This window comes from Salmo salar, chromosome 06 (assembly GCF_965601325.2).
Source record: "Salmo salar chromosome 06, fSalSal1, whole genome shotgun sequence".
Taxonomy (NCBI): Eukaryota; Metazoa; Chordata; class Actinopteri; order Salmoniformes; family Salmonidae; genus Salmo; species Salmo salar.
Window position 1 is genome coordinate 77,020,092 of NC_138296.1, and position 12,739 is coordinate 77,032,830.

At 44.4% G+C, this 12,739-nt stretch overlaps 1 protein-coding gene across 1 annotated transcript in view; it reads left to right on the plus strand.

Moving 5' to 3' along the window:
- Positions 1-10,465: 10,465 nt before the first annotated feature.
- The window catches only part of opn8b (opsin 8, group member b), a 31,181-nt gene continuing 28,907 nt past the window's right edge, over positions 10,466-12,739 (plus strand). Inside the window, exon 1 of the mRNA XM_082976175.1 lies at positions 10,466-10,610. Coding sequence (XP_082832301.1) covers positions 10,466-10,610 — 145 coding nt within the window. The remainder of the gene's footprint in view (positions 10,611-12,739) is intronic.

Sequence of the window (12,739 nt, forward strand, 5' to 3'; positions counted from 1 at the left end):
CATAAAGATAACTTTATCCCACTACTCAACAATATGAAAGCAGAATAAACCTCTTCAGAATGGCATGTCTCCCAAGGTTTTAATATTTATTCTCGGTAATAATAAATACCCAAATGAAAACATTATTGAAAAAAAATACTTGGTAATAAAATACTTTATATAGCTTTTTATAGGTTTTAACCTTCCAGACTTGGAATTGTATCTTGCGACATATAGTTAAATACACTAAAGAGGAACAATGTGTACATATTGAAGATGCACATGCTCATCCAGCTCATCCAGCAAACTTGTCTATTTTCAAAGAATAAAGCAAAGAACATTATCAAGTTCATAGTTAAGAACACTATAACAATATGGAAGAAAATCTAATTCTACAAGAACCAATCTCACTTCCTAAAAACACAACCCTATAGAACAATCCTTGGATAACTTTTCAGAATTCACCGATAAATTGGTCCACATGGAAAACTAAAAGCATAGAAACTGTAAAAGACTTGGTATTAGGAAATAAATTTATTTCCATGACAGAATTAAAAGCAATGTTGGCCTGACCAATGAAGATATTTTCAAATACATGCAACTTAAATGTTTCATATCACAAAATTAGGATTTTAATATTTTGGACATCAGCGCAATCTTGAGGGAATCCTATTTGAGTCAGAAAATGATATGATAGGTAAGATATACAAAACCTTGCAGAGAGCCTATCCAACTGTCAGTCTTGTTGAACACGGAACGAGGGAGAGCTCGGTTTATTGTTTTGGAATGTTTGTTCTTTTGAAAGTGTATTGGAAAGTTTCTTAGTAGCTAGCTAACTTTTGAGTTTGGGTCTTGCAACGCAGTTGGTATCAGTTGCTGGGACTGCAACTCTCTGTCCAGTGATCCTGCCGACCAAGACCGGGTCTGAGGAGCTATTTGGCGTAGTAGCTAGCCTAGCTGCTAGCTAGCTGCTTATCAAGCTAGCAGGGTTTTCTTGAGCCCGCGACGCGGTTAGCCATTGTGTCACGGCTCCTCCTCTGCAGTGCAGGGGTGGTTCCCCCTGCAGGCAGAGGAGGGTCGTTAGTGATTGCAGCTGGTGTGATTGGAGCCACCTGGGCTCAGGGTATTTAACCAACTGCTCCACTAACCTCTCTCTGGTCTGTCGGGTCTGGCTCCTCGCTGAGCTTCTGGCTCGCTGGGCTTGCTCTCTTTCTCCCTGCTCCTCCAGGTATGATCCGGTTTTGTTTGTTCCTTTGTAGATGTATTTAGTTTCCACTCAGTCATGTTTACACATACATATTCACGCATCCATGCACCTTACATACACCTTACATTATGACATTTCCACACCTCATTCCTTTTTCTTTGTTTAAAGTTAATAGTTTTGTTTTATAATAAAGAACGTTTTGAATTGGCCTATACCAGTTATCGATGTCCTCTCATTTATGCCGCAGGCTATGAGCCGGCCTGTGACAAGTGGGGGCTTATCCATAAGTTGTGACAATTGTTGCTAGGACCACGGATTGTCCCGGGTTTGTGGCTGTCTAGATCCCTGCTGTTTGTTGTTTTCACTCTTCCCTGTAACCTGCCCTGTCTGGAACTGCCAGGAGTAACAGCATAACCTACGTTGCTAGCTACCATGACAAAGACCAAAGCCGGCAGGAGTACCGTTGAGGATTGGGGTCTCTCTATCACAGTTGAAGGATCTTTTAAACCATCAAAAATAACTCTACAAGCAGTTGTTACAACAACAAGAAGAAAATAGCATCAAGTGTTATGTCCAAATACTGGTGGATTCAACTAATAAAATTATGAACGACCTGACCAGAGAGGTCCAGGACCTGAAAAACAGTTTGCAGTTCTCCCAGGGTCAGCTCGAGGAGTTGAAACAGGAGAACAACAAGATGACAGCAATCTGTAAGTCATTGAGAGAGGACATCAGTTCTGTGTGTGAATTCATGATAACAATGAGAATAAATCTCGAGGGGCAATCAAGGCGGAACAACATGGTTGTGGACGGAATTACAGAATCTCCACATGAGACCTGAACCGAGTCTGAGGACAAAGTGAGGGAAATTATTTTTGAGAAATTGAAGATGGACCACAGGAAGATTGAGGTGGCGCGAGCCCACAGGACGGGAAGACCCACCACTGGCCCAGGTGACAGGCCCAGGCCGATAGTGGTCAAGTTCCTGAGGTTCTAGGACAAGGTAGCTGTTCTGGGAAGAACCAAGAACTTGAGAAGAATGTATCTCTTCCTCAATGAGGACTATCCTGAAGCTGTGGGCCAGAAGAGGAAATAACTTATCCCGGCCATGAAAGCTGCTAGAGCCCGTGGGGACATTGCTTACATCCGCTATGACAGGCTCATTGTCCACCCTCCCTCCCAGTAGACTGGAAGGGATGAGAGAGCCAAGCCTATGGTTTCGTAGCTTCAACCCCGCAGAACACACACACACACACACACCAATTGATCAATGGACTGCTGAATGTATATTCTTTCTATTGCTTTGTTTGCTCTTTTCCATATTATGTCTATCTCTGAGAAGCTACCCAGGAAAGGGTTAAAAGTAGCCCATATTAATATATGTAGCCTTATAAATAAGGTTCATGAAATCAATAACTTGCTAAGATAACATTCATATATTAGCTATTTCTGAGACTAACTTAGATAATTCATTTGATGAAACAGCAGTAGCAATACAAGGATATAACATCTATAGAAGAGACAGAAATGCTTATGGGGGAGGTGTTGCTGTATATATTCAGAGCCATATCACTGTAATGCTTAGAGAAGATCTTATGTCAAGTGTTATTGAAGTGTTATGGTTGCATGCTCACTTGGCACATCTAATGCCTTTTCTTTTGGGGTGTTGCAATAGGCCACCAAGTGATAACAGTCAATATCTAAATTCTTGATAGTGTATATGATGTAAACAGAGAGGTCTACTTTCTTGGGTACCGGAATATTGACTGGTTTTCATCAAGCTGTCCGCTCAATAGGAAGCTTCTCACTGTAACCAGTGCCTGTAATCTGGTGCAGGTTGTTAAACTACCTTCCAGGATTTTACAAACACTACAGGAACAAGTTCACAAGTTCCAAAAACTGGGCCTAAAATAATGTATAAGAGATCATAAAAAATATTTTTCTGTGACTCTTATGTGGATGATGTTAAAAATATTTGTTGGTCTGATGTGATTAATAAGGAGCATCCAGATGCGCACTTGATGAATTTATGAAATGTCTTCTTCCAATTATTGATAAACATGCACCTGTTAAGAAGCTGACTGTTAGAACTGTTAACCTCTTGGGGCTAGGTGGGACGCTAGCGTGCCACCCGTGGTGCACTCCATCAACAGCAGGTGCATTTCAAGAGCGGCAAATTTGAATCCAAATAAATGTCAAAATTCAAATTTTTCAAAAATACAACTATGTTACACCATTTGAAAGATAAACATCTCCTTAATCTAACCACGTTTTACGATTTCAAAAAGGTTTTACGGCGAAAGCATAAATTTAGAGTATGTTAGGACAGTACATTTACAAGAGTTGTGTGTAATGTTTTGTCAAGTCAAAGACAGGGTCACCAAAACCATAAAACCAGCTAAAATGATGCACTAACCTTTTACAATCTCCATCAGATGACACTCCTAGGACATTATGTTAGACAATGCATGCATTTTTAGTTCTATCAAGTTCATATTTATATACAAAAACAGCGTTTTACTATGGCATTGATGTTGAGGAAATCGTTTCCCTCCAATAACCGGCAGTCAAGTCAGCGTCAGAAATTAAATAATTAAAATTAGAAAACATTGGTAAAATATTATATTGTCATTTAAAGAATTATAGATTTACATCTCTTGAACGCAATCAACTTGCCAGATTTAAAAATAACCTTACTGGGAAATCACACTTTGCAATAATCTGAGCACTGCGCCCAGAAAAATACGCGTTGCGATACAGACTAGACGTCATGTTGGGGAGATCTAAAATCGAAAATACTATGTAAATAATCCATTACCTTTGATTCTCTTCATCAGATGTCACTTCCAGGTATCACAGGTCCATAACGAATGTAGTTTTGTTCAAAAAAGCTCATCATTTATGTCCAAAAATCTCCGTCTCGTTAGCACATGATGTAAGCCAGCCGGACTTCTCGTCATGAACGAGGGGAAAAAATATATTTCCGTTCGTTCAAACATGTCAAACGTTGTATAGCATAAATCATTAGGGCCTTTTTTAACCAGAACATGAATAATATTCAAGGTGGACGAATGCATACTCTTTTATAACGTATTGGAACGAGGGTACCCAACATGAACTAGCGCGCCAGGTGTCTAATGGGACATCACCGTTCCATGGCTCTTGTTCGGTCAGATCTCCCTCCAGAAGACTCAAAACACTTTGTAAAGGCTGGTGACATCTAGTGGAAGCAATAGGAAGTGCCAAAATATTCCTAAACCCCTGTGTTTTTCAATGGGATAGGTTTAAAGTCAATACAACACATCAGGTATCCACTTCCTGTCAGAAAATGTCTCAGGGTTTTGCCTGCCAAATGAGTTCTGTTATACTCACAGACACCATTCAAACAGTTTTGGAAACTTTAGAGTGTTTTCTATCCATATATAATAAGTATATGCATATTCTAGTTACTGGGTAGGATTAGTAACCAGATTAAATCGGGTACATTTTTTTTATCCAGACGTGCAAATGCTGCCCCCTAGACCCAACAGGTTAAGGCTCCATGGATTGATGAGGAATTGAAGAACTGTATGGTTGAAAGAGCTGGGTCAAAAGGCATGGCTAATAAATCTGGCTGCACATCTGACTGGCTGATTTACTGCAAATTGAGAAATTATGTGACTAAACTCAACAAAAAGGAGAAGAAACTGTATTATGAAGCAAAGCGCAATGATATAAAGACTGATGGGGGAAAAATTACAATTATATTATGTCCAGAAACACCAAAAATTGGCAACGTGGAAAAAATGTAGCAGGAAATGCCATCAATGAACAGTGAGCCATCAAATTCATGCATAAAAAATAAATCATGAAAGAAAAGCATTGCAAGTTTGAATTTCGTAAAGTTAGTGTGGGAGAAGTGGAGAAATTATTGTTATGGATCAATAATGGCATTGAAAACTTAGATGGAAAGCTACTGAGGATGGTAGCTGACTCTATAGCCACTCCTATATGTCATATATTTAATCTGAGCCTAGAGGAAAGTCTTTGTCCTCAGGCCTGGAGGAAATTCAAAATAATTCCACTACACAAGAGTGGTAAAGCGGCCTTTACTGGTTCTAACAGCAGACCTATAAACTTGCTGCCAGCTCTTAGCAAACTGTAGGAAAAAAATGGCGTTAGATCAAATACAATGCTATTTCACAGTAAACTAATTAACAACAGACTTTCAACATGCTTATAGAGAAGGGCACTCAACATGTATTGCACTGACACAAATGACTGATGATTGGTTGAAAGAAATTGATTATAAGAAGATTGTGGTAGCTGTACTGTTAGATTTCAGTGCAGCCTTTGATATTATTGAGCATAACCAGTTGATGAAAAAAACATATTTGTTATGGCTTTTCAACCTCTGCCATATCATGGATTCAGAGCTATCTATGTAATAGAACTCAGAGGGTTTTCTTTAATGGAAGCTTCTCTAATGTCAAACATGTAAAGTGTGGTGTACCACAGGGCAGCTCTCTAGTCCCTCTACTCTTTTCTATTTTTACCAATGACCTGCCACTGGCATTAAACAAAGCCTGCGTGTCCATGTATGCTGTACACGCATCAGCTACCACAGTTAATGAAGTCACTGGAACCCTTAACAAAGAGTTGCAGTCAGTTTTGGAATTGGTGACCAGTAATAAACTGGTCCTGAACATCTCTAAAACTAATAGCATTGTATTTGGTACAAATCATTCCCTAAATTCTAGTCCTCAGCTGAATCTGGTAATGAATGATGTGGCTGTTGAACAAGTTGAGGAGACTAAATTACTTGGCATTACCTTAGATTGTAAAAACATGGTCAAAACATATAGATTCAATGGTTGTAAAGATGGGGAGAGATCTGTCCGTATTAAAGAGATGCACTGCTTTTTTTGACACCACACTCCAAAAAGCAAGTCCTGCAAGCTCTAGTTTTGTCAAGGAAAGGCCTAGTTAACCTGCAGCTTGACCAGAACAGAGCGGCACTTCATGATCTTCATTGTAATCAGAGGGCTGATATAAATACTATGCTGCCAGTCTCTCTTGGCTAAGAGTTGAGGAGAGACTGACTGTATCACTTGATCTTTTTATAAAAAACATGAATGTGTTGAAAATCCCAAATTGTTTGCATAGTCAACTTACACAAAGCTCTGACACACACACTTACCCCACCAGACATGCCACCAGGGGTCTTTTCACAGTACCCAAATCCAGAACAAATTCAAGAACAGCGGACCGTATTATATAGAGCCATCTCATATTGCTCAAATGAACAGCAAACCTGGTTTAAAAAAAACAGACAAAGCACTGCACAACGCCTCTCCCCTATTTGACCTAGATAGTTTGTATGTATTGATATGTAGGCTACGTGTGCCTTTTTTTTTTAAAGTAATTTTTATTCTTTATAGTTATTTATTTACAGTGCCTTCGGAAAGTATTCAGACCCCTTGACTTTTTCCACATTTTGTTAGCTTACAGCCTTATTCTAAAATGTATTAAATTGTTTTTGTTCTTCATCAATCTACACACAATACCTGTCACGTCCTGACCAGTAAAGGGGTTATTTGTTATTGCAGTTTGGTCAGTATGTGGCAGGGGGTGTTTGTTTTATGTGGTTCAAGGTTTGTTGGGTTATGTGTTATGTTACTCAACCCGCTGCGCCTTGGTCCACTTCATACGACGGCCGTTACAATACCCCATAATGACATAGCTAAAACAGGTTTTTAGACATTTTTCTTAACTCTGGCAGCTCCGGGCAGACGGGCCACTCTGGCAGCTCCGGGCAGACGGGCCACGCTGGCAGCTCCGGGCAGACGGGCCACTCTGGCAGCTCCGGGCAGACGGGCCACTCTGGCAGCTCCGGGCAGACGGGCCACTCTGGCAGCTCCGGGCAGACGGGCCACGCTGGCAGCTCCGGGCAGACGGGCCACTCTGGCAGCTCCGGGCAGACGGGCCACTCTGGCAGCTCCGGGCAGACGGGCCACTCTGGCAGCTCCGGGCAGACGGGCCACTCTGGCAGCTCCGGGCAGACGGGCCACTCTGGCTGCGCCGGAGGACAGGCGGGCGATTCTGGCTGATCCGGCTCAGGATTCACCAGGCTGGGGAGACATGAGGGAGGCCTGGCTCTGGGCGCAGGCCCTGGACTCACCAGGCTGGGGAGACCCGCTGGAGGCCTGGTCTGAGGAGGCGGCACAGGAGAGACCAGGGTGGAGGGATCCACCGGGGGACTGGTCCTTGGAGGAGGCACAGGACGAACCAGGATGGGGAGACCCACTGGAGGACCGGTCCGAGGAGGAGGCACGGGCTTGACCAGGATAGGGAGACCCACTGGAGGACTGGTCCGTGGAGGAGGCACAGGCTTGACCAGGATGGGAAGACATGCAGGAGGCCTGGTTCTGGGCGTAGGCACAGGACATGCAGGGCTGGGAAGACATGCAGGAGGCCTGTTTCTGGGCGCAGGCACAGTCTTCACCAGACAACCAGCACGCACCTCAGGACGAGTATGGAGAGCTGCCTCAGGTGACATCATTTCCACGACACGCTCCGTAGGGCGAATGCCGTGCCTTATGCACCAAACTAGCAGCTCTCTCATCTCTCTCCTTTAATTTCCCCATTAACTCCATCACAGTCTCTGCCTCGTACCCCTCGCTCACCTCCAATGTCACCCCGGCTGGCTCTGGTTCCGACCTCGGCTCCGCCGACTGTCCCGTGTGACCCCCCCCAAAAAATTATTGGGGCTGCCTCTCGTGCTCGTTGCGCTCTCTCTCCTCGTAATATCGCCTCTCTGCTCTCGCCGCTTCAATCTTCCACTGCGGGAGGCGATAATCCCCAGCCTGAGTCCATGGTCCCTCTCCGTCCAGGATTTGTTCCCATGTCCACGAGTCCATCAAGCTGTACTCCTGTTGCTCCCTCCTTCTCCGCTGCTTGGTCCTGGTTTGGTGGGTAATTCTGTAACGGCTGTCTTTCGAGAGAGTGGACCAAATTGCAGCGGAGTTAGTGTTCATGATATATTTAATGAAACGGAACACTATACAATTACAAAAACAATAAACTGACAGCCAACACAGTCCTGTCAGGTGCAAACACTGTAACAAGAACAATTACCCACAACCCCCAAAGGAAAAGTAGGCTACTTATGTGTGACTCCCAATCAGCCACAACCCTCTACAGCTGTGCCTGATTGGAAGTCACACGGCCAAAATAAACGAAACAATCAAAACACACACTTCTTCTTCTGCCACGTCCTGACCCAACTACACCCTCTACTGGTCAGGACGTGACAGATCTTTTATTTCAGCTCATGAAACATGGGACCAACACTTTACATGTTGCGTTTATATTATTGTTCGGTATATCTCTCAAGCAAGAATATTGCTAGGACTGTCTGGGAGAGGTCTTAGTGGGGAGGGGAAAACTGAAATCTAGCTGTTATTGGCAGAGAGGTTTGGTAGTAGCTTTGTTATTGGTCTATTAACCAATTTACTGCAAGGTGATGTCACCATGGAAAGCTGAAACTCCCACCCATGCAAACCTGCTTATTAGAAGGTCCTGTGTAGATTGTATTTTCAACCAGCAACTATCAGGAAATAACACTCAACAAATGTTTTCACACTTTTACAGTGATTGTTTTAGCAGCCGTTGTACAATGTGATATAAAACACAGGGGAAACAGAATTTTGACTGTACTGGGTCTTTTAGGAGTGGCATATAGTACCAGTCAAAAGTTTTAGAATACCTACTCATACTCATTCAAGGGTTTTTCTTTATTTATACTATTTTCTACTGTCACACCCTGACCTGAGAGAACCGTTTTTCTCTGAGCACTTTCCTGAGCACTTACCACGCTGCACCTTGGTCTCCTCTCTACGACGTACGTTACAGAAGTTCCCACCACAAAAAGACCAAGCAGCGTGCCCAGGAGGAGCAGGGATCCTGGGCCCGGGAGAAGAGAGAGTGGAGGACGTCCTGGACCTGGGAGGAGGTAATGGCAGGGGACAAGACCCTGCCATGGAAGCAGGTAGAGACAGCGAGAGAGGAACGGCAATGATACGAGGAACTAGCGCGGCAACAACGGAAGCACGAGAGGCAGCCCCCCTAAAAAAATGTTGGGGGGGGCACACGGGGAGATTGGCAGAGTCAGCGTGGAGACCTGAGCCAACTCCCCATGCTTACCGTGGGGATCAGGTGAACAGCCAGGCATCGTGTTATGCTGTGATGCGCACTATATCTCCAGTGCGCATTCATAGCCCGGTGCGCTGTGCCTGCGCCCCCGCATTTGCCGTGCTAGAGTGGGCGTTCAGCCAGGACGGATTGTGCCGGCTCAGCGCTCCTGGTCTCCAGTGCGCCTCCTCGGTCTAGGATATCCTGCGCCAGCTCTACGCACTGTGTCGTCAGTACGCCTTCACAACCCAGTTCATCCTGTGCCAGCGCCCCGCACTTGCCGGGCTAAACTGAACATCCAGCTAGGACGGGTTGTGCCAGCCATACGCTCCAGATCTCCAGTGCGCCTCCACGGCCCAGGATATCCTGCGCCAGTTCTACGCACTGTGTCGCCAGTGCGCCTGCACAGCCCAGTTCGTCCTGTGCCAGCGCCCCGCACTTGCCGGGCTAAAGTAAGCATCCAGCCAGGACGGGTTGTGCCAGCCCTAAGCTCCAGACCTCTAGTGCGTCTCCACGGCCCAGTATACCCTGTGCCTGCTCTGCGCACCCGGTCTCCAGTGCGTCTCCCCAGTCCGGTGAGACCTGTTCCAGCTCCACGTAAGAAGCCTCCAGTGATGATCCATGGTCCGAAGCCTCCAGTGATGATCCATGGTCCGAAGCCTCCAGTGATGATCCATGGCCCGGAGCCTGTAGTGATGATCCATGGCACGAAGCCTCCAGTGATAATCCATGGTCTGGAGCCTCCAGTGATAATCCATGGCACGAAGCCTCCAGTGATAATCCATGAACCGGTGCCTCCAGTGATAATCCATGGCACGAAGCATCCAGTGATAATCCATGGCCCGGAGCATCCAGTGATAATCCATGGCCCGGAGCCTGTAGGGATGATCCATGGCACGAAGCCTCCAGTGATAATCCATGGCCCGGAGCCTCCAGTGATAATCCATGGCCCGAAGCATCCAGTGATAATCCATGGTCTGGAGCCTCCAGTGATAATCCATGGCACGAAGTCTCCAGTGATGATCCATGGCCCGGAGCCTGTAGGGATGATCCATGGCACGAAGCCTCCAGTGATGATCCATGGCCCGGAGCCTGTAGGGATGATCCATGGCACAGAGCCTCCAGCAACAGTCCTCGGTCCGGAGCCTCCAACGACGGTCCCTGGAGGCTGGGGCCTCCAACGACGGTCCCCGGTCCGGAGCCTCCGGCGACGATCCGCGGTCCGGTTCCTTCGACGACGATCCACTGTCCGGTGTTACAAAAGCGGAGGGATCAGCGGGCGGAGCGGGGGCTACGCCCCGAACCGGAGCCGCCACCATGGGTAGATGCCCACCCGGACCCTACCCTATAGGTTCAGGTTTGCGGCCGGGAGTCCGCACCTTTGGGTGAGGGTACTGTCACGCCCTGACCTGAGAGAGCTGTTTTTCTGTTTGGTTAGGTCAGGGTGTGATATGGGGTGGGCATTCTATGTCATTGTATTTCTTTGTTTTGGCTGAGTATGGTTTCCAATCAGAGGCAGCTGTCTATCGTTGTCTCTGATTGGGAATCATACTTAGGCAGCCCTTTTTCCCTCCTTCAGTGTGGGATCTTGTTTTTGTACAGCTCAGTGAAATCCTGCAGAACGTGACGTTTTTTTTCCTTTATTTGTAATTTTTGTTTAATGTTCTGAGTATAAATAAAATGTAATCATGAGCACTTACCACGCTGCACCTTTGTCTCCTCTCTATGACGTGCATCACATCTACATTGTAGAATAATAGTGAAGACATCAAAACTATGAAATAACACATATGGAATCCGGTAGTAACCATTAACCTCTATGGGCTAGGTGGGACGCTAGCGTGCCACCCGTGGTGCACTCCATCAACAGCAGGTGCATTTCAAGAGCGGCAAATTTGAATCCAAATAAATGTCAAAATTCAAATTTTTCAAAAATACAACTATTTTACACCATTTGAAAGATAAACATCTCCTTAATCTAACCACGTTTTACGATTTCAAAAAGGTTTTACGGCGAAAGCATAAATTTAGAGTATGTTAGGACAGTACATTTACAAGAGTTGTGTGTAATGTTTTGTCAAGTCAAAGACAGGGTCACCAAAACCATAAAACCAGCTAAAATGATGCACTAACCTTTTACAATCTCCATCAGATGACACTCCTAGGACATTATGTTAGACAATGCATGCATTTTTAGTTCTATCAAGTTCATATTTATATCCAAAAACAGCGTTTTACTATGGCATTGATGTTGAGGAAATCGTTTCCCTCCAATAACCGGCAGTCAAGTCAGCGTCACAAATTAAATAATTAAAATTAGAAAACATTGGTAAAATATTATATTGTCATTTAAAGAATTATAGATTTACATCTCTTGAACGCAATCAACTTGCCAGATTTAAAAATAACCTTACTGGGAAATCACACTTTGCAATAATCTGAGCACTGCGCCCAGAAAAATACGCGTTGCGATACAGACTAGACGTCATGTTGGGGAGATCTAAAATCGAAAATACTATGTAAATAATCCATTACCTTTGATTCTCTTCATCAGATGTCACTTCCAGGTATCACAGGTCCATAACGAATGTAGTTTTGTTCAAAAAAGCTCATCATTTATGTCCAAAAATCTCCGTCTTGTTAGCACATGATCTAAGCCAGCCGGACTTCTCGTCATGAACGAGGGGAAAATATATATTTCCGTTCGTTCAAACATGTCAAACGTTGTATAGCATAAATCATTAGGGCCTTTTTTAACCAGAACATGAATAATATTCAAGGTGGACGAATGCATACTCTTTTATAACGTATTGGAACGAGGGTACCCAACATGAACTCGCGCGCCAGGTGTCTAATGGGACATCATCGTTCCATGGCTCTTGTTCGGTCAGATCTCCGTCCAGAAGACTCAAAACACTTTGTAAAGGCTGGTGACATCTAGTGGAAGCAATAGGAAGTGCCAAAATATTCCTCAGCCCCTGTGTTTTTCAATGGGATAGGTTTAAAGTCAATACAACACATCAGGTATCCACTTCCTGTCAGAAAATGTCTCAGGGTTTTGCCTGCCAAATGAGTTCTGTTATACTCACAGACACCATTCAAACAGTTTTAGAAACTTTAGAGTGTTTTCTATCCATATATAATAAGTATATGCATATTCTAGTTACTGGGTAGGATTAGTAACCAGATTAAATCGGGTACATTTTTTTTATCCAGACGTGCAAATGCTGCCCCCTAGCCCTAACAGGTTAAAGTGTTAAATAAATCCAAATATATTTAATAAACAAATTACAAAATAAAAAGATACTTCAAATAGCCAACCTTTACCTTGATGACAGCTTTGCACACTCTTGGCATCCCCTCAGCCAGCTTCATAAGGTA